At 52.3% G+C, this 20,798-nt stretch overlaps 7 protein-coding genes across 7 annotated transcripts; 4 read left to right on the top strand and 3 right to left on the bottom strand.

The window, feature by feature from the left end:
• Positions 1 to 1,922: 1,922 nt before the first annotated feature.
• On the top strand, positions 1,923 to 2,479 carry PpBr36_00516 (uncharacterized protein; the record flags this gene model as incomplete). The annotated part of the gene is made up of 4 exons (XM_029887709.1): positions 1,923 to 2,033; positions 2,096 to 2,174; positions 2,237 to 2,307; positions 2,381 to 2,479. 4 exons carry the CDS (start codon positions 1,923 to 1,925, stop codon positions 2,477 to 2,479), a joined length of 360 nt encoding a protein of 119 aa, XP_029750758.1.
• A 370-nt stretch (positions 2,480 to 2,849) lies between these two features.
• PpBr36_00515 (uncharacterized protein) lies at positions 2,850 to 3,322 on the bottom strand (the record flags this gene model as incomplete). Its single annotated transcript, XM_029887708.1, has 3 exons — positions 2,850 to 3,059; positions 3,136 to 3,195; positions 3,272 to 3,322. The coding sequence occupies 3 exons, from the start codon at positions 3,320 to 3,322 to the stop codon at positions 2,850 to 2,852; spliced, it is 321 nt and encodes a 106-aa protein (XP_029750757.1).
• Positions 3,323 to 6,222: 2,900 nt separating this feature from the next.
• PpBr36_00514 (uncharacterized protein) lies at positions 6,223 to 8,173 on the top strand (the record flags this gene model as incomplete). The annotated part of the gene is made up of 2 exons (XM_029887707.1): positions 6,223 to 7,508; positions 7,594 to 8,173. The coding sequence occupies 2 exons, from the start codon at positions 6,223 to 6,225 to the stop codon at positions 8,171 to 8,173; spliced, it is 1,866 nt and encodes a 621-aa protein (XP_029750756.1).
• A 709-nt stretch (positions 8,174 to 8,882) lies between these two features.
• Positions 8,883 to 10,338, top strand: PpBr36_00513 (uncharacterized protein; the record flags this gene model as incomplete). The annotated part of the gene is made up of 2 exons (XM_029887706.1): positions 8,883 to 8,973; positions 9,095 to 10,338. The coding sequence occupies 2 exons, from the start codon at positions 8,883 to 8,885 to the stop codon at positions 10,336 to 10,338; spliced, it is 1,335 nt and encodes a 444-aa protein (XP_029750755.1).
• A 471-nt stretch (positions 10,339 to 10,809) lies between these two features.
• Positions 10,810 to 14,015, bottom strand: PpBr36_00512 (uncharacterized protein; the record flags this gene model as incomplete). Its single annotated transcript, XM_029887705.1, has 2 exons — positions 10,810 to 11,210; positions 11,309 to 14,015. The coding sequence occupies 2 exons, from the start codon at positions 14,013 to 14,015 to the stop codon at positions 10,810 to 10,812; spliced, it is 3,108 nt and encodes a 1,035-aa protein (XP_029750754.1).
• A 661-nt stretch (positions 14,016 to 14,676) lies between these two features.
• On the top strand, positions 14,677 to 16,962 carry PpBr36_00511 (uncharacterized protein; the record flags this gene model as incomplete). The annotated part of the gene is made up of 1 exon (XM_029887704.1): positions 14,677 to 16,962. One exon carries the CDS (start codon positions 14,677 to 14,679, stop codon positions 16,960 to 16,962), a length of 2,286 nt encoding a protein of 761 aa, XP_029750753.1.
• A 282-nt stretch (positions 16,963 to 17,244) lies between these two features.
• Positions 17,245 to 20,510, bottom strand: PpBr36_00510 (uncharacterized protein; the record flags this gene model as incomplete). Its single annotated transcript, XM_029887703.1, has 8 exons — positions 17,245 to 17,810; positions 17,894 to 18,357; positions 18,442 to 18,722; positions 18,797 to 19,029; positions 19,086 to 19,456; positions 19,516 to 19,643; positions 19,743 to 20,034; positions 20,290 to 20,510. 8 exons carry the CDS (start codon positions 20,508 to 20,510, stop codon positions 17,245 to 17,247), a joined length of 2,556 nt encoding a protein of 851 aa, XP_029750752.1.
• Positions 20,511 to 20,798: the final 288 nt, after the last annotated feature.

Below are 20,798 nucleotides of genomic sequence, written 5' to 3'. Positions count from 1 at the left end.
GTTAAATGAAAAAACAAGTGAGAAGTTGAATGAGGTATTCTAGAGTGAGGCGAGGTAAACAATGTAACGTAAGATGATGGTAATCGTCGTGTTGTCAGCACAAGGTTGTTCAGGTCAGCTCCAGAAGAGCGCAAGATGCGACTGCGGTTTTAGGCGCAGATGATTGATTCGTTGCGGCGGGGTCGCGCGCTACTTGTGCAAGGTAGGTGGCAGGCGGGTGGCAGTACCCCCGACAGGAGACCGGAAGCGAGCGACTAATGTTGTTTGGGCTGATGACGCCTGGCCACGGAGATCTAGCAGGGGTTGGAGTAGCGGCTTGACGGACGAGTCCGAATATGAATCAACAAATAACATGAAGTTACTCGAAAAATAATTTCACCCTATCGATGCAGATGTTTGCCAATAGACTGAACCGTGCCCCTAATAGTCACAGGTTTTGAGAAGAAAAACCACGTCAAACGAGCTTCTTCGCCGCAGGTTCGAGTAGGTTCGGAAGCTCTTTTTTCAAATGAAAACCACCGAAGGGAGAGTTGTAAAGCGTAAAAAAAAAAAAAAAAGCCTTGCCTGGTAAACTAATCACAGCGGGTAGGAGCAACAAGAACAAGGCGGATTTTGTTCTGGCCAAGATTGGGCGATGACAGGGGTCTTCGCTAATGGCGAAATTGGGCAAGCCAGACAAGGTAATCATTTGAGTAACTGCCTGCCAAGGGAATGAGGCAGTTGAGTGGAACCATTCTAATGACGCCTGGGTCGATTTGAGGGGAAGTGCGGTGTCGCAACAGCACTGAGACCGAGGAAACCTATCTTTCGTAGCAACAACCTTCCATCGCGAAGCCGCGCTCAAGTCAGCCGACTAGTCTAGTCCCCTCTGTCCTCAGAGCCAATGGCGAAACAAAACATCCGGGCCGACGTATATGAGATAGGTATGCAGCACTCCGGAAAGCAAACATACTACCTTACTTTACCTAACCTTACCTTACCTACAGTAGTTGCTATTACCTGCCTGCCCAGCTAACCACCTGATGTATTGGGCAAACACTGCAACAAAAAGCAAAGGGCTGAATGCATGGCGCCCACGTCATTAGGACCCAGGTACGGACAGTGCTGTAACGGTCAACAGGTACTGTACGCGAGGTGGCCAGCGGCAAGGCGGCTAGCAGGCTAATCAGGTTGATTATGGGCTAGGGCGAGTTGGTTTCTCGCTGGGGCTAGGGGTTATCGAGCCAGTGGCTTGACTCAGAAAAAGGGAGAAATCAAGTCCCATTCATTTGAGGAACAACTATCATTTACAGAAGTACCTCAGGTATCGATGAAATTGTGGGATTCTTTCGAACAATAAACGATGGGATGGATTCCATACCGCCTTAGATTGCGTCAAGGTTCTTTCTTCTCTGTTCTTCGTTTCTCCTATTGGACACTTGAACCAACTTGCGCCGAACCTGCTGCGTCGAACTGTACCTAGGGCGAGTACCGTGAGGCAGCCCAGTCTGGTGGGGCGAGAATCACAGTAGAAGTTACTGTGCCGCAGAAAGTGGAGGTAAGGGTCAGTGAGTACCGTACCTCATGCCCAGGCTCCTTGAACGTACGTACTTACTGGTTTCTGAGGCACCTAGCAGACATTGGTGCGCAAGGCAAGGTCACCCGCCGGTCACTCCGACATTTTACCCCACCACCGCCTCTTTGGCTGTTAGGTCCGATCCGTCCTCCCGTCGCCTCGCACTCGGCGAGCGAAACCGCGCCCCAACTGAAGTTAGCAAGGTGCATGTTTGCCGCGAAACACCCCACCGTCAAAGATCCGACAGCGACTGTGGTTCCCCACAAAAGCAAGAGACTTGTGTGTGCGCATTGCTACCGACACAACCGAAACAACGACAACCTGCGATCTCCCAACTTCACGACCGACCAACATCCCCGCACTCGAGATGGCCGATGTTGATATGACAGACGCGCCAGGTGGCGCAGGCCCTGTGGCCAAGAAGAAGGGCGGCGATGGCGCCACGGGCGAGGGCAAGAAGCGATTCGAGGTCAAGAAGGTAAGCATGCAGCGCCGTTAAGATCGGGTCCCGACGGTTTGGTTTCTGACAAGTACTTGTAGTGGAACGCCGTTGCGCTTTGGGCTTGGGACATTGTCGTCGACAATTGCGCCATCTGCCGGAACCACATCATGGATCTCTGTAAGATTCCCACATACTATTCACTTTGCAGTCATTTTTTCAACTTGCTGACTTCTGTTCAGGTATTGAATGCCAAGCAAACCAAGCATCCGCCACGAGCGAGGAGTGCACTGTTGCTTGGGGTATCTGCAATGTGAGTGTTTACAAGACCTGCGAGAAGGCACCCGTATTGCAGTTGCTGATAAAAAAACAAACCCCTAAAATAGCACGCTTTCCACTTTCACTGCATCTCGAGGTGGCTGAAGGCACGACAAGTTTGTCCCCTGGATAACCGTGACTGGGAGTTCCAGAAGTATGGTCGTTGAGAGGGGATGAGACATAGCAGCATTACACCCCGGCTTGCAGCCGGCCATGGGTCCAACGGCACCGACAGCTTCGTCGAGTTTCCCTGGCGAGTAGGGAAACGCTCAATTCCGGGGGACAGGGGGATTACAGAGCAGAGGCGGAACCGAGAGAGATGGAGATCCGGGTGTTGGGCGACAGGCTCACATACACACAAAAATTGCTCGACGAGAACAAGAATATTTGGTACTGCATGTATCAGCAAAATAGACAGTGACCTTGGCAAGCGCCTGCTTGTTTTGGTTTCGTTTTGCGATCTGCAAACCAACGCTCCATCAAAAATAATGGATACCCTGCATTCTGACAGATTCCTCGCTCAAAACCCTATGATCATCACCGCAGCGCCTTCTCGTCTATAATGATGTTCTGTGGTGTCTGTAGCGGCTTCGATCCTCCTCCCACAGGCAGCCACTTGACGGGATGGCGGTTGAAGAACGGCCAGGGCGGCAAAATGAGGGCGAACGTAAGTGCAGTTCCCCCAAGACCTATGTACACAGCGAGTTTGATGTCCTGCAGCAAGTAACCAACGATGAAAGAGAGGGTCTGCAAGCGTACGATCTCAGGTTAGCAGCTGGTGTTGGTCGATAGTGGGGTGTCAAGGAAAATGTAAATAGCGTACCCCAACGATGCTAAGAAGGATAGTGGCTAGGTTATCCGCCAGCTTCTGGCCTTCAAAGTCCTAGAGTGGGAGTGGAACATGTTAGTTGAAAGAATAGATCATGTCAACAAGGCAACTTCAGAAGAGCATATCACACAATTTGACCCTCGAAGATATCGCGAGCTTGTTCCAAAAGCTGTTCCGCCATGGCTGATGCTAAAAACCTGTGCTGTGTTGTTTGTTATCGAGTTGCGGGACAATGTATGGGTGATCGATCGTTTGGCGAGGCCGGTTGTTTGGTGCTTGTGAAAGGCCGAGCCTCTAATCAGCCTTGCGTACAACGTGGCTGTTCAAGTCCCAGCTTACGGCAATTGGACACCATGCGTGGGTGGGGCATGAAAACGGGGCCCGACCCCACGCTAGGCCTTACTGACTCCGTAGCCCACAAGACCTGCCGGTGCACTACTACTGGCCTTCTACGGTCGGATAGCTCACTAATAAAGAGTCGGTATGTTTTGGGCAATTGTACATAATCAATACTAAACTTTCTGCTCTCGAGTCCATATATCTGACTTGATAAATATCGCATACCATTGCTCTGAAGGTCTCGATCAACATCCATAGGTATATGCGGCTAATGTGACGAGGGTGGGTACTCACTGGAGATGTGGGCATGCGAGGGAAAGGGTCCAAGACATTGAATGTTATTAAATCCATTGCAATTAAAAATCGACACATGCGTTGAAAAGTGAATAGTCCGTAGGCAGTTGGGCGCCTTGGTTACTAGGTACTGAACAAGACAAGTCGGGATTCCGCACTCAGTGCATCTGTTCAGCAAGTTCGTCTATAATTTAATGATCCAGATCAGACCGTTTCCAACTTGCGCAGTAACTGTTTAGTGAACAATGTGGGTGGAAGTGAGCCAGTAACCTTGCAAGCGGAGGGGTAATTCTGATAAATGACTTTTCCGGCATTGACTTTTCTTCCTTCCACTTCCATTGTTGAGTTTTCTCAGGACGGGTGAGGCTCAACCCTCAATTCCATCCAGATCGGACAGGGGAATTGGTGATTCCAAGCAAACCAATTCGGGCTTCCGGGCTGCCCACTCGGCTCTGCATTATTATTACTGAATACGGGCATATTGGATGCGTTGATGTGTTTGCCGAGCCGCTACTGGCTTAGATGCAGTCCAAGTGTTCTTTTTATTGCGGCTGCAACTTCACAAAGTTTAAGCTGAACGTGGTGCAGTGCATTCCAGAAGCATATCTAGCGACTGTAGCGCAATTGGAGCATTCTTCAAGCAAATGGAACTTAACCTGGCGCCTGACTTGGGTCGAGCTTACGTGTACAATACTGGGGAAGGAATTTACCGGACATTCTGGGCGCACAAAGCATTCCCTGTCTCATGGAAGATCCGTGATCAACGGCTCATTGGACGCGTGTGCCCACGGATTGCTAGACCGACTGAGAAACCGAGGGGTACGGATCGATCACGGGCGATTTTGATCTTGAAATAAATCATCAGGTCGAAGAGCTCCTTATTACTATAGTCCAATGCTGCCGCATGTGCCGGCCGGCCAGCCAGTAAAAACGTTGTAGCTGTTGGCATTTTTTCCAATAAGAAATTCATTCTTTGTTCTCCCAGTTCACCGCCGCTTGGCGTAGTGGACCGATGGCTCTTCAGCTGGCAAATCGCGCGCAGAACAAGTAAGATGACGCTGTGGACAGGACAGAATTTTCCAGGCTAGAGTGGGTGCCCAAAACGAAACTTCTTTTCTGTTCGCCAAGCACCCCACTACCTGTACGAGGTAATGGACGTGACTAATATACTCAACAGATTGCTAGTAAATTTTTTTTTTTTTTTCGTGACAAAATATAATTAGGTAAGTATCAGTCACTGATGCAAAATAACTAATAGGTGGTCTCAATCGGTGATGAAATTTTCCAAAGGGAGGATAGCTGTATTAATACTATGGTCCTTACGTACTAGTAACTCAACGGTGAGGTACATTATGCATTATGTCACTGGCTACACGAGCGGGACATTATTTTTGTCACTCAGTGGCTAGGATGAGCCGGTGGGTTTCGCATGCGTCTTTTTGCCGCACCCCTGTATTAGCAGTGCGCTCGATTGCTTTTTTTTTCTTTTTCCCTCCCTTCGGTTTGCCTCCTCAGGTCCGGTCTACAACACGGTAGAATAGTAGCCCCAGGCCCACCACAGGCACAACCTCGCTTCTCAAGGTGTTTTTCTAAATCTCTCAGCCCAAATCAACCTTTTTCGCTGCTCAACACTACAAATAGTCCATCAATCGTGCACTTGGCGAAATACTTTCTGCCCAGTGCATTTTTTGATATTGACCATTTGCTGCCCGTCAACTGAACGTGTGTCTGCCGCACTTTTGCGCCTCAAACCTAAAAAAAAAACAGATAAAATCTCCGAGGGAGCAAAAAAAAAAAAAAAAAAAAAAAGCACGCCAGTTTGACGTGCCGCCGTCACAAAATACCAAAAGTGCGCGCTTATTGGTGTGGCACGATATAGACTGCCTTTGCACCAAGCACCTGGCATCTCGAGCAAGACTTTACAAAGTCGTCAAGTTGGCGGGAATCACTGCATCTCGGCTTCCTGTTTGCTCACCACTCCTATGCCCTAAATTTTGGGCCTATAGCGGAGTGAACACCAAGCCACCCTAACTGGGAGCACGCTCTCACAGCTTTCGCACCCGAAAGGGTTCGCTTATCGACACCGGCTCCTGTGGCTTTCAGCCAGCAACAAAGCGAGCAACCCAGCCAGCATTAGCCATCGAGCTCCTCCAAGAGCTCTCCCATCACGCTGGCTTCATACTTCCAAGTCATCCGCTGCGGACGGCACCCGGCCGCCCGTTGCCGTCCACTCATGCTCGACCCTTGAAAGAATTATATTCAGCTTGCGAGCGGTCGAAGTTTCCAGTATCAGAACAGCAGCCAACCCCAAGGCCCTGCGCCGGAACGATCCCGGAACGATCTTGCAAGCCACTGACCGTGTGCCACATTGCATACTCGGCGTACTAAAATCCAAGCGAAAGCCCAGGCCAGGCCATCCAGCCCGTCTCGTGAGTTTCTTTTGCAGAAATGTCTGACCACGACGAGCACGCCGGGGACTCGGGCTATTCCACCCCGGTTCCTGAGCTCGATGACCACCGTCATCAGACGGCCAGTGTCCAGCGCGCCGACCGCCCACGCCGCGGAACGTTCGATTCCCTCTACGGAGGACGTCAACTGGAGGTAGAGAACAACCAGGGTGGTACAGCATCCTCGGTTCGAGTTCGCGACTTCGAGGAGGCAATTACAGACGATGAGGCAGCCGACATTTCCCCGACCCCCTTCCGCGTACGACGCCCGACTGTAGAATCAGAGCGCTCGGTCTCACCACCGAACTCGGTGAAAGCCTTTGCTCAGGCACGTAAGCGTGAGCGTGGAATGTCGAATTCGGAACCCCGGCTTCGCAATGACGAGCACGAACTTGTCCGGTCAACGTCGGTTGCCAGCCGACACACCTACCGCAGCCGTCAGCCTACCGTCAGGACCGCCCCTGGCGACGATGCGTCCAGCTTGAGCACCAACAAGTCTGCGGAGGAGGACGTCTGCTTTCCAGTGCAAGATGACCACATGGGTGACCGCCTGCACATCGACTTTGACTTTCTCGAGAGCTTCATCCAATCCGACTATGAGCTGCAGCAAACCGAGAGGCTGGAGCGGCGCCCCACCCACAAAGTTTTTTCCGACATGCGCCCATCCACGGCTCCTCACTCCTCGCCTGTGGTGACTTCGGATGGAGATTTCTTGGACATGCCTATGGGCAAGACTTCATCTTTGAATGAGAAAGACGACGCCGGATCTGCAACCGAAGCCACCAAGCCGACTGCTTTGCCTCGAGAAGTGAACCGATTTAACTTTTTCTCCTCTGCATGGGAATCGACCATACACGCTCAGTACTTTGGCGACCTGATTCTTCCTGGTGAGGATATCCGTGGCCTGTTCTCATTCCCCAGAGGCGAGACGGACGGAGTTTGGTGGCTCGATGTCAGCAACCCCACGGCCGAGGAGGTGCGCGGAATCTGCAAAGCCTTTGGTATCCACCCTCTTACTATTGAAGATATCACAACCCAGGAGACTCGCGAGAAGATTGAATTGTTCCCCTCGTACTACTTTGCTTGTTTCCGTACTTTCGAGAAGGTTCAGGATGAGAACGGGGATACCGAATTTGAGCCTTTTTACGTCTATGTGGTCGTCTTCCGCGAGGGGACACTCAGCTTCAGCTCCAAGTCGAACCTACACGCCAGCCACGTTGGCAAGAGAATCGCTGCGTTGAAGGATTACGTTGCTCTGAGCAGCGACTGGATATGCTATGCTTTGATGTGAGCAACGTCTGATTTTGATCCTGTGTATTTGCAGAAAGCAGCTTTGATCCGCATGAATGCTGACTTGGCCTACCAATAACAGCGATGACATTGTGGATTCTTTCGGCCCTGTCATCTCCAAGCTTGAGCTGGAGACTGAAGCAGTCGAAGACGAGGTATTCATTGCGCGCAGCGATGATATGCATACCTTTCTGCGCAAGATCGGCGTGATTCGCAAGAACGTCATGGCTCTCATGCGCCTTCTGGGCGGAAAGGCGGATGTCTTGAAGGGTTTCACCAAGCGCTGCAACGAAAACTACAAGGTGACACCGCGGATGGACATCGGTCTCTATCTTGGTGATATTCAGGATCACGTGGTGACGATGATGACAAACCTGGGACACTTTGAGAAGATGCTCTCTCGTTCTCATGGCAACTATTTGACACAACTTACCATCGACAACATCACGCAGGGCACCGACACCAACAGGATGCTCACCAAGATTACTTTCCTTGCGTCTATCATTGTGCCGCTGAACGTCGTCACTGGTCTGTTTGGCATGAACGTTCACGTCCCTTACCAGGAAGTCGATAGCCTGGATGCTTTCTTCACGATTCTCGGCTGTCTGGGTGCGTTTGTCGTTCTCTGCCTCTGCACTGCGAGGAAGCTCAAGTATATTTAGTTGACTGTTTCTCTTTGGTTTTGGTTTTTTTTTTTTCCCCTCTTCTTGTTGGCTTGTTTCTCATAGGGCGGCTAGCGATTGTCTGAGCGAGCAGCATGTTGGTTGATATGGCTCCAGTTGGGAAGCGTTCTGTCCTTACTTCGGTATATAATCTTCTTGTAGTAATTTGCTTTTCACATTGTATCGTATGGCCAAGCTTATTGTGTGTCAAAGATCATTTTAGCGGATACTCAACAGTACTCGCGCAAGGTCTGGTCTCAAACTACGTAGATACGGATTCGCGTTCAGAAAAAAAAAAAAAAAAAAAAAAAAAAGGCCGGAGTTTCAGATACTACTGATGAGTGTGTTTGCAGGTACTTGGTAGATCGCAAGCTACATCGGAGTATTTCTATTATGCGACATTTTGGTTTGTTATAAAAAAAAAAAAAAAAAAAAAAACGGCAAAGAGGCTCTTGTTTCCATAAACGCATTGGACGAACCAAACGTCGTCGAGCGTCCCAAAAGCAAAAGGATTAAAGTGGGGCCGTCCGAATTCGCCCAACATTTTTGGTTCGCAGCACGCCCGCAGCTACTCCAACGTTTGGTCCGAAATAGCAGCAGCAAGCAAGCAGCAAGCAGCAGCAGCAACAGCAGTTGAAGCTCCAACCTATCCGGCCGTTTGTGCAATTGACTTTTTCAACCGTCAAAGTCCCGCTGCCGCAATTGCAGGATGGCATCATTAGCTTCACTCGGCCGCCTGTCCGGCAGGGCGGGACAAGTCGGCGGACGGAGGCTCGCGCAGTCTACGGTCGCACGAAGAGGTATGTCCTGATGTGACCTGGTCCCCGTAGTCGAGTCGTCCATTCTTGGTCGAGATGCTATGGAGTCTTTGGCATGTACAGCTAGCTGACCAAACCCCCATTTTGCAAAACTGCAAAATAGACTTCAGGACCTCGACCGCCGCCCTGGCAGCACAGAACTTCACCATGCCAGCCCTATCGCCGACCATGACCGAGGGAAACATCGCGACGTGGCGCGTCAAGGAGGGCGACAAGTTCCAGGCCGGCGATGTCCTGCTCGAGATCGAGACCGACAAGGCCACCATGGACGTCGAGGCACAGGAGGAGGGCGTCGTCATGAAGATCTTGCAGGGCGACGGTGCAAAGGCAGTCAAGGTTGGTGCCCGCATCGCCGTCCTTGCTGAGGAGGGTGACGACATCTCGACCCTTGAGATCCCCGCCGAGGATGAGTCTGGCGCCAAGGACGATGCAAAGGAGGACAAGCCCCAAGGCTCGTCGACTTATGGCGGCGGTTCGGCTCCTCCGCCCAACGACTCGGTGCCAGCACAGCCTACCCAGTCGGCGGCCAAGGCTGCCGGCGACGGCAAGGCGCCCAAACAGAAGTACCCCCTGCTGCCGTCAGTGGCCCACCTCATCAAGGAGAAGGGCCTGGACGAGGCGGCACTGGCGGAGATGACGCCTTCGGGCCCCAATGGTCGCCTGCTCAAGGGTGACGTCCTGGCCTACCTTGGCACCATCAACCAGAAGACGCCCTCGACCATCTCGGAGATGTTCGAGAGGCTTTCACATCTGGACCTCAGCAACATCAAGATAGTAAAACCGGCTCCGCCGCCTGCCAAGGAGGAGACAAAGGCTGCCGCCGCTGAGACGCCTGCTCCCAGAATAGAGCAGGTTCAGGTCAGCCTCCCCGTGTCGCTGGAGGCTGCGTTCCACGCGCACCGTAAGGTCTACAAGAACCTGGCCGTCAACCTGCCTCTGGCCACCTTCATCGAGCGAGCAGCAGACATCGCCAACGAAGGCCTCCCGGCACCGACCCGCAATCCTTCGGCCGACGACCTCTTCAACGACCTTCTGGGTCTTCCTCGGGCCGGGCACGGCGCCACCCGCGGCCGTTACTTCCCCATGATCTCATCCCCTGCCGCTCCTGTCGCACAGCCCGCCTTCTCCAGCAGCCGCCAGCAGGCCGACATTATCGACATCCTGTCTGGGACAGCCACCACGGCTAGGAAGCCGGCTGTGCAGCCTTCGGCCGAGTTCAATGTGACCGATGCCGATGTGCCTCTGTTCAGCCTCAATGTGCCGAAAACGGAGGAGAAGCGCGCCAAGGTTTTCCTTGAAAGAATCAAGGTTGTGTTGGAGAACGAGCCGGCAAGGTTACTGTTGTAAAAGGGACGACGGTCCATGATTTTGTTCCAAAATTTCCCTCCCACCAATCTTGTGTATCATACTGGAAGTAATAGAGCTAGATTTCCTGCAGCGGTTCAGGCGCGTTGAGAACACTGGTGATTGCGCCAGCCAACAAGAAAAAAAAACTCAATTTGTTTGTAAGTCTACAACATAGCACATTTTCAAGAAAAGAACATGAAGTCATCATTATTTTTCTTCTTTCAGCAGGACCCGTGATCATGTGGTTTGGAATTAGCAAGAGATGATGAAAAAGCAGCCACTCGGCTACGTTAAAACCCGGTACAAACATTGACTCTGCCCAACCCAGTCATTACATGTGTCCAAACGAAACAACCCGACCCGACCCAGGTGCAAAAATGCAACAGGGACACTTGGTTCAATCCAAACCCAGCTCATAACATCATTTCAACAAAACAAGAACCATTCAAAGCGTGACACAATGTTGCAAAATTACAACTCGGTTTCTCCCTCGGTGAAAGACTCTGTCTCGGCCCTGTGGACGACGGTCCCCTCGTCACTGCCCTCGTCCTCCTCCTTGATGTCCGTCTCCATCGTGATAGTCTTGTCCTCGGGAACAATGGTTCTATCCTCGAGACCGACAGATGTGCTCCTGCTCATGCTTCGTCTGCCATAACCCTCCATCTGCTGCTGTTGCTGATCGAGGTTGTTGACGATCTTGCCCAGAGCAACGTGAATCTTGTACAGGGCGTTGCGGCCCGTTGTGTCCGAGACGAGCTGGCTCTCGACGGCTTCGGACATTTGTGCATACGTTTCCCTGATCTTCTCATCGGTGGATGTCGGAGACACGTAGAGCTTTCCGAGCAGGGCGGCTACGATCTTCTTTTCTTCCTCTTTGTGGGTGTCAGTTCAAGTATCGTTTGGTCTTTCGCATCACATATACAACTTGCTATGAGACAAAAAAAAAAAAAAAAAAAAAAAAAAGACTTACTGCTGATGCTGCTCCCGAGCTTGGCAAGGATATCGCAGGCAAAGTCAAGGTGAATATCGCCACTGACAGCCTTCTTCTCTGCGTCGCCCAGAATACCTGCCGAATAGCATTTGCGCGGATCGGTCCAGTCCACCAGACAGGCGCCAATGGTGCTCATGCTCACCATCTCGTCGCCAATGTCCGCCTCGTCGTCATCGTAGCCCTCCCGCACGTTGAAGAGCGTGTGGAGGGCGTCGAGCGCGACCGTCCGCATCAAATCCTGGTTCTCGGCCCGCGAGTAGCAGAAGACCGGGAGGAAGTAGTTGAGCGCTTGCCTAACGCTCTGGTTACCGGAGCTCGAAGGTTCGAAATAGGCAACCACCAGCGTCTTTAGCAGCTCTGCTGATGCCTCGGGATCGGTAACCACCCTGCCCAGCAGCAGCTTGGAAACGGCAATCGTTGCGGCTGCTTGTACCTCGGGCGATTTGCCGGCGCCTCGCAATGCCTTGACGTATACCTTCTGGAGAGCTGGGTTGGCCGAGAGGAGCTGAGCACCATGCACGTTCAGGATATCGGTAAGGATGTGAAGGGAGGTGATTTGAAGCTCTGCGTGCCCCTTGCTAAAAAACGTCATAAACAAAGTAAGGTTCTCTTCGGCGAGCGACCGATCAAGCAGAGAACACAGACCCAGGCAAACCAGTCCTCGTTCCCGAACGGGAACTTCATGGCTGCGTACTGCTGGTACGACGAGGTTGTTGAGCATTGAGACCAGTGAGTCGTTGGACTGCAAGCTTCCCGAAACATTGGCAAGCATGCACTGCACAATGTGCAGACATTTCAGGTTTATCATGAGCTCCTTGATCAGCTTTTCTTGCTTTTCCTCCTCGGACAAGTCGGCGTCCTTGCCAGGCTTGCCACCCTTGGTGGGCGTGCCGTCACTGCTGACCTCGGAACGCGCCGAATGGAAGCTCTCATCTTCATCACCACCCATATCGTCGACAATGGTGTCGTGCACGTCGGCCACAGCCTCGAGGACCACACTGCAGAACTCACGCTCCCCAGCAGCGTCTGGGGCGCAGATATCGCGCAGCACGTCTACTGTGAGCTTGGTGACCTCGTCCGGCAGCTCCGGGATGGAAAGGGTCTGGCGGAGGAGGGCAAACATCTTCCTACGACCGACCTCGTCCGAGTAGTCAAGCGTCAGTGCAATTTGTAGCAATTGCTCGACGATGAACTCCTGCTCGACCGTGTCTTCTTCGTCCTCGTCCTCCCCAACCTCTTGCTCCTCCACTCTCTTGATGGCATCGATCAGGACCTTGATATATCGCTCCAGGTAGAAAGCGAGCTTCGTAACCTCGGGTAGCTTCTCCTCCACCAGAGACTCGTACCTGCCATTGCCCTCTGTCCGGCAAAACTGGTTGAAGCTGCGGGCCATAAAGACAGACTCGGCCGAAAGCGTCTCCCAAAAGTTGTCGTCAAAGCACGCCGCATCCCGGTAATCCGGTCGTCCCTCCCAGAAACCCTTCATAGCCTCGAGGGCAACGCCGTTTTCGACACCAGAGTTAACGACGTCGATACGTTCAAGCAGCTCTAGCAGCCCATCAAAGTTCGGGGCGGCTGGCTGAGCCGGCTGGCCCTCTTCTGTTTCCTCAGGGGGACCAACGCAGTCCTCGATCCAACGCTCACGGAACAGCCGGCCGGCTGCCTTGCGCACGTTTTCGTCCCTGTCCCGAAGGCCCCACCGAAGAAGCTTCTCGCGCATCGAAAGTGACAAATGCCGGAAGTCTCCCAAGGCAGGAAGCAGTCGTGAGTATACGGCGCGTCGCGTGAGCGCATCTGAATCCCGCGCCCTTTCGAGCAGGAAAGGCAGTGTGTTGGGTAAGATTGGCAGGTTCACCAGCAGCGAGCGTCGTACATCGGCGCTAGGGTCGTTTTGGAGGACCTCGAGCAGCTTAGGCAGCAGCTCAGTGCTAGCATCATCGTCGCTATCATCGGAGTTTGGTTCCGCTTCCATCTGGTTGCCTGCAAGGCGACCTAGTCCAAGGACGGCCTGGGTGCGAACCATGGCTTCCTTGTCTCGGATCCTCTTGAGCAGCCCGTATCGCAGCTTTTGGAAGAGGTCGTCGTCTATGGCATCCAAGGAGTTGATGATCTGGGAGACGAGCTGGGTGGACCTGTACCGGACGTACTTGTCCTTGGCCGATAGAAGAGGCAGGATAGTGTCCATCAGATGACCCATGAGCCTTGTCGTTGGTGTCTCAGGCATTGTGCTTGCATCTTCATCCACCTCGCCCAGCAGTTCGTTGTCCTTGGCGATGGCGTGCGGCAAGAAAAAGGCGAGAAACTTGACCACTTTCTCACCCGCACTCTCCGTCTTCTTGACCGGCATGATTCGCAGCACACATCTCGCGACCTCAGCGTTGAAGTCATCCTCGCCAAATTCGGATGCGGCCGAGGTTTTGCTGCTTGTCGGCTCATAGCAACATGCCTCCTGGATCTTGCGGAGCGTTACTGCAAGCTTTCGATGCGCTGCAGTCGTGCGCTGAGCATCGCGGAATACTGCTGCAATTTGGTGACGGAGCGCATTGTCTGGTGTTTCTTCGGGGAGGTCGATGCTGGTAGTAGATATCCTTGATGCATGCGACGCTCTCGGGTTGAGGGTTGCCGACGATGACTTGTGCGAGACCCCGCTGGTCCGCGTCGATCGCGTAGATGCACGCGCCGGCATGAGGTAGCTTCTGACTGTATCTGATATCTAAAAAAGTATATCTCTAGCTCTAAGAGACTGAAAAGAGGCGAAAAAGAAGGCGTCGCAGATTTGAATGGTTGCCAAGGTCCGCGTGGGTGAAGTTGATCCGTCGGCTGTCTACCACCGCTTTTCGCATAAAATCAGACGTCGAATGTGGTTAGATTATAATTTGTAGTCTCTCAAGAATAAACGGAGATCAAAATTGTTATTTGATGAATTCAGGGTGTTACCAATCATCGTCTGGATGCTAAAAATCGAATTGAATTTGGTATGTCGAAGCGCGTTGTCGTCAACTCAGTTACGCGGTTGCAAAACGGGAGGCGGATTGAATGAATATTAACGGTGATGTTTGTCAACAAAGTCCTCGATTAGGACTAGCGCATATGGAATGCCCCTCACCAACGGGCTTCAACCTCTGTACCTGTGAACAAAGACAGCAAGGGTCCCACCCCACTTTACACGTGTTGATTGCACCGCATACAAGCTTTATCGACAAGCTTGACCCACTCACTGGGGAACTTTTTTTTTCTCTGGCAGCGGCTTCATCAGCTACTGGGAGGAACATCAAAGGTAGTGCACGAGTTTGTAAGGAACTCTATCCACGCCAAGTACAACTCACTCCACTGGAAAACTTTCGACCATGGCCAAGTCTGGGAGCCAAAAAAGGCGTAGAGAGGCCGAGGCAATCCAGGAGCAAGCAATTGCGTCCGCCGCAGAAGTCCCAGGAACCACCACTGCCGCACCTCCTACCAAGAAAGCCCGAGTTGAAGAGCGCCGCTCACTCTTCGTGCGATCTCTGCCCCCCAGCGCCACCAGCGAGACTTTGACCGAACTCTTTTCGCAACACTTTCCCGTCAAGCACGCCACTGTTGTCCTTGACCAAAAGACAAAGACCCCTCGCGGATATGGTTTCGTCACCTTTACTGACGCCGAGGATGCGCTACAGGCCAAGGAGAAGCTTGACAACCACCTGATAGACGGTCGCCGTATGAGGCTGGAAATCGCGGAGCCGAGACATCGTGCCGCAACAAAGGCCGGCGTTGCTGTTGAAACGCCACTCGCTGCCGAGAAGCGCAAAAGGGAGGAAGAGGAGGCCGAGGATCGCAAGCCACCCAAGTTGATCATACGGAACTTGCCATGGAGCATCAAGACCAAGGACCAGCTCTCGGCTCTCTTCCAAAGTTATGGAAAGGTCCGATTTTCCGATTTGCCCAACTCCAAAGGCAAGCTGTCGGGTTTTGGCTTTGTGACCCTTCGGGGGAGGAAGAATGCAGAAAAGGCAATCGAGGGTCTGAATGGCAAGGAAGTTGACGGAAGAACTATCGCCGTTGATTGGGCTGTCGACAAGGCTACTTGGGAGAAGCAGCAGCAGAACGACGATGATTCTGACACACCCAAGAAGGCAAAGACCAAGGAGGCCGACGCCAAGGCAAACAGCAAGGCCGATCAAGCCAGTACAAAAACAAAATCGAAAGGGGATGATGACTTTGACGAGGACGAAGATCTCAAGAACTTCTTCGCCAACCAGGGTGACAATCTAGAAGATGAGGATGAAAGCGACGAGGATGATGACGAAGATAAGAAGAGCGACGATGAGGATGACGAAGATGAAGAGGAAGGAGGGGCAAATGTGAACGACGACGAGGAGGAGGAGGATGCGGAATCTGCCAAGAAAAAGGCGCAGACGACAGACAATTCTAGCACACTCTTCATACGGAACCTACCGTTCACCACAACCGATGAGCAGCTCAAAGAGCACTTTGCACACTTCGGCGCCGTGAGGTATGCCAGAGTCGTCATGGATCATGCCACCCAAAAGTCGGCTGGCAAGGGTTTCGTTTGTTTCTTCAACACCGATGATGCAGAGTCGTGCCTTAGGGCTGCGCCTAAATACCGGCCTGCTCCAACGCTGTCCAAGCATTCCGTCCTCCAAGACGAGACAGTGGATATGAGTGGCAAGTACACTCTGGAAGGCCGTATTCTGCAGGTGTCCAAGGCACTGAGCAAGGGAGAGGCGCAACAGCTCACGTCCGAGGCTGCGGCGGCGCGCGACTCGGAGGAGAAGGACAAGAGACGACTGTTTTTGTTGAACGAGGGCCAGATACGCCCGGACTCACCCATATACAACCAGCTCCCTCAATCCGAGATCCAGATGAGGGAAGCCAGCGCGAAGCAGCGCAAGAAGATGATCGAGAGCAACCCTAGTCTGCACCTGAGCTTGACGCGGTTGGCCATCCGCAACATCCCCCGCAGCATGACATCCAAGGACCTCAAGGCCCTGGCGCGACAGGCCGTCGTGGGATTTGCCACTGACGTCAAGGCGGGCAAGCGTCAACCCCTCTCCAAGGAGGAGTCGAGACGGGCTGCCCGAACGGGCAAGGAAGCCGAGCACAAGCGTAAGCTGAAGCGTAGCGGTGTCGTATCGCAGGCAAAGGTCGTGTTTGAAAGCAAAGACGGTTCCAAGGTGGCCGAGCCTAGAAAGGGCGCCCCCGCCGACGCCGGTGCCAAGAGCAGAGGCTACGGCTTCATCGAGTACTCGTCACACAGATGGGCTTTGATGGGTGCGCGCTGGCTGAACGGCCACGCCGTCGAGGGCGGCACCGGCAAGAAGGCCACGCGACTCATTGTCGAGTTTGCCATCGAGAATGCAAACGTCGTTGCCAGGCGGAGCGCAGCTCAGGATAGGGCAAGGGGTCTGGCTAGGACAGATGCGGCCAAGCCTCAGCTGAAAACAGGCGACGACAGCAAAATCAAGGATGATGCCACAAAGACTCGTTCCGACAGGGCCCAGGAGGAGATGCTGGAGGGAGAAGGCGAGAAGCCTTCAAAGTCGGCGGGTAAAAAATTGGCAATGAGGCAGCAGATCATAGGTCGCAAGAGGATGATGCGCAAGAAGAAGGCAGAGGTACGGAAAGGAAAGCGATAGTCATGCGGGTTGGCCAGGTAGTTTACCTAGTATTTTTTTTTTTGGTTCAGCTAGTCTGGTTCAAATACCTTTTTTTCCGTCGTAAAACCCCTCGCTTCATGGGCCATCTTTTGCCGGTTTTATCTTTTTGGGATTTTTTGTATATCAGTAAACCATCTATCAAACATGAAATCTAGCTATGAATTTCTAATGTACATAAGAGATCTGGGCAACGTAAATGGAGAGAAGAAGAGAAACAAGAGAAGACAAAAAAAAAAAAAAGCCATACCCAGAGCAGCAAGCTCAAAGCAAGCCCAGCCAGTACAGCAGTCCGCCGAGACCGACATTGACGACCAAGTGCTGACCAAAAGCCCACGCCATGCAGTAGAGGTACTTGGGGGAGAAAACGGTCCAGATGAAGAGGTGCGTGCGCATAACCGTGCAGGCGACCATGATGGCGCCGACGCTAGCTGCAGTAAACATAGTCAGCACGGCGACGTGCCGAGGAAAGACAAGGCTGGCGCCGGCCTTGGTCTTGCGTAACAGCAGTGTGTTTGTCGCAAAAGTCCAGTACATGGGGCCGGCCCAGTTGCCGATAAAGGTCAGGATGCCGACGGCGACGACGTTGAAGTCCGAGATGCCATTGTACGCGCTGGACAGGTCGACGGACGAGATGGAGTTTGTGCCGCCAATGGCAAAGAATGTGGCAAACTGGAGCAGGAGGGTTGTGGTGGATAACTCCTCTGGCGTGAGAGGCTGGGAGCTGATGAATTTGAAGATGACGTCGAGGATGAGAAACAGGGGCACGTTGGTGGCGCGGGACTGCGTCATGGCGAGGAGGGTAAAGAGGTGGTGTAGTGTTGCGGAGCCTATATAAAAACAGAACCAGTCAGTGAGCCATGTTCTCCACGGTTCTATATAAACGGCGGGGTTAGAAATGGATCAGACCGACCTGTGGCTTTCTTTGACCGGCCAAGCTTGGTGACCATGGAGAAAATCACCCAGGCAGTACCAACGGCTAGGCCAACAAACACAACACGAGCGCGGTTCAATAGTGATGCCCCTGCAGTAAATTTGAGTAATGTCCGGGCAAAACCAGGCACTATCTCGGGGGATTCTTCGTATGTAAATGCCAGCTTGAAGGACAAAGCAGCCAGGACAATTGTGGTGGTACCCGTGATGTTGATGGGTGTTGGCAGACCACTAAAGCCCCTGAGCAGCTCACGGTAAATCCAGAAATAAGTGACGAGTATCAAGGTCCAAAGGAGGGTCGGGTGTGGCTTCAAGAAGATCTTGACAATATCCGGATCGCCGGCAAACTTTTGGCCTGTCTGGTTCCAGCTTCTCAAGAGTCTCATCGCCAACAGACCTACCATTATAGACACGATTTCGCCGGCTGAAAGCCCTGCACTGCCACTGTTTCGGCCGTTGTCAGTAGGCGATCTCTTTCCATGGGCTTCTAGGTCAGGGGCTGCGGCTGCAGCGGAGCGGAGTTCTTACAAATATAGTCGCCTGAATCCGATATACGCGAGCCAAGCAGTGGTGAACCAGTACCAAAAATGGTGTTCTTCTTCCACATAACTGCTTGCAAACATCATAATGCTGTAAAACACTCTGATCAAAGACAATGGAATGTAGGACCGTGGTTCGTCTCCGAGAAGATACGGCACTCCAAGAGTGAGACCAATTGCTGCGACAGACATGCTCTGGCCGAGTTTGAGCTTCTGCATGTCGTAGTTGCTGGCCATGCTGCTCATGATGCCCTGTGCTTCTCGAAGCCACTGCAGAGCAGACCAAGTCAGAATAAAAAGATGGCAGACCTTCTCAAGGAGATAACAACTTCCATGCAACTTACAGCAACAGTACGAGGCACCCATTCAGCGTCGAACTCGCGATCAGACGTCACTTCATCACCCGCAGCTTCGAGGATTTTCTTCCATTCACAGGCTAAAGCGCCCATAGCTGACTTTCCGTGGATACAGATTTCCTCTGGAAGACTGCCCGTGAATAGCTTTTCCCCATAGGTAGCTTCAACGATGCCTAAAATCTGGTGCGCATTGCGCAGCAGCAGTTGGGTCTTGTCTCGACCTGGAATCTTGTTAGTGATGAGCATAAAGAGTATATCCACAGCTATCAGGGCTTACGAGAAGGCCAGAATGGTAAGAACTCGGGAATCAGTGCACCCAGGTTATTTTTGGGTACAGGGAAGCCAAGGAGAGCTCCTAACGTCGGAGCCATATCAGACTGTTCGACAACGTTGTAGTATCTAAAGTCTTCCTTGTACGGCATTGGAGCGGTGTAGCTATTCTGCAACGCTTTGAATTTCGGAGACATGAAGACAAGCGCCGGGGAAGTCTCTCCAGGGGAAGAGGCTCCATGGTTGCCGGCGTCATTCATGCCATGATCTCCACAAACAACTAGCAACGTGGACTGAAGAGCTGGCTTGGAGTCGATGGCTGAATAGATCTCTTTGATGACGTGATCCATTTCGCGCTGCTTTGGAAGCATATAAGGACTGGCAATACTAGTATCAGCATGCATGCCAGAATTACCCTAGCCCAAAATCAGACTCACCTTCTCGGACCGCCTTTGTGCCCTATATGGTCCAGACCAAGATAATGGAGGACCAGTGTACTCCAGTCTTCATTGTTCAGTTCCGGAGTAATATGACGCGTCACATTGTTATCCACTTCGGTAAAGTCCTAGGCACGTTAAGCGTTAAAAAAAAAAAAACCCCCAAAAAAACCACACGTTCATAATTGCTGCTAGTATAAACGACACAGGAACAGACATAGACATACAGCCACAAAAAAGCTGGAAGTGCCATCTGCACGGTCGAAGGTGCCGGGGAACAGCTTTAGCCATGTATCGTCTCCATGCATGACGAGCTTGCCCGTCGCCTTTGCTTTCATCTGCGCCAGCCAGGTGTCTTGAGAAGCCAGTGATGAGCTTTCGTCACCCTCGTTGATGTTGAGAATGACATCAAGGAAGGATGGAATAGACCCTGTGGTAATGGCCTTGATCCTGGGCATGGTAACCGTGGGAGAGGTTGCATGCGCCGTGAATGGAATAGCACTGCCACTGCGGATAAGTCTATAATGCCGGTTAGCTTTGTGTTCAGAATGATAGATCAGATCAACTAAGACCAGAACATGCGTGTATCTCTGCTCTATGTGCGCATTGCTATATCATGATGGATTGGTGGTGATGTAGGTGGTCCTTACGATTGGGTAAATTCAAACCCAGATTCTTTAGAAAACACAAAGTCGCTATATTAAAGAAAGAAACACCAGAGTGTGAGCATGACCGTTTATCCCATAAAAGCTGGCGCACCTGTGAGAGAGTCACCTTCTTAATGCGTCCACCACCATGAAAATCAACTTGTCAAACGGTGCATCCGGGGTAGGCCCCAGTCCCAGTTCGACATCCTCATACTTGGACAATCCCGGCAGCGATGGCTTGTACGGAAAGAAACCCTTTGCAAAAGTTAGAATCGCGATGGGGATGACAATATTGGCAGCGGCCAGTAGCACCGTTGCCAGCCTCAGTCCTTCTCGATTCGGTTGCATGTTGGATCGAGTTCAGCCGTATCTGCATTAACCCGGAAGTATATCGTCGACTTGGGCTGGCCCAGGCCAGGCCAGCTGGGGTTCTGTCGGATCACGACTTTAGAAAAGAGGGGTGGGCGTGGAAACGAAGTATGAGGCCCGGGGCGCCATTAAAAGAATTATTACATCCGGTGAGCTACCCTTTACTCAAAGACATCTGAGCCACAATCGTCTTTTGAGGCCAAGGTGTCTGTCTCAGTGCTTCCTCACAGTGAGAATCGGGCCAAGTTGGAGCACCTTGCTGATGGC

The sequence above is a fragment of the Pyricularia pennisetigena genome, chromosome 2, assembly GCF_004337985.1.
Source record: "Pyricularia pennisetigena strain Br36 chromosome 2, whole genome shotgun sequence".
Taxonomy (NCBI): Eukaryota; Fungi; Ascomycota; class Sordariomycetes; order Magnaporthales; family Pyriculariaceae; genus Pyricularia; species Pyricularia pennisetigena.
Note: the sequence above shows the minus strand (reverse complement) of the source record. Positions and strands in the feature narration are given on the sequence as shown.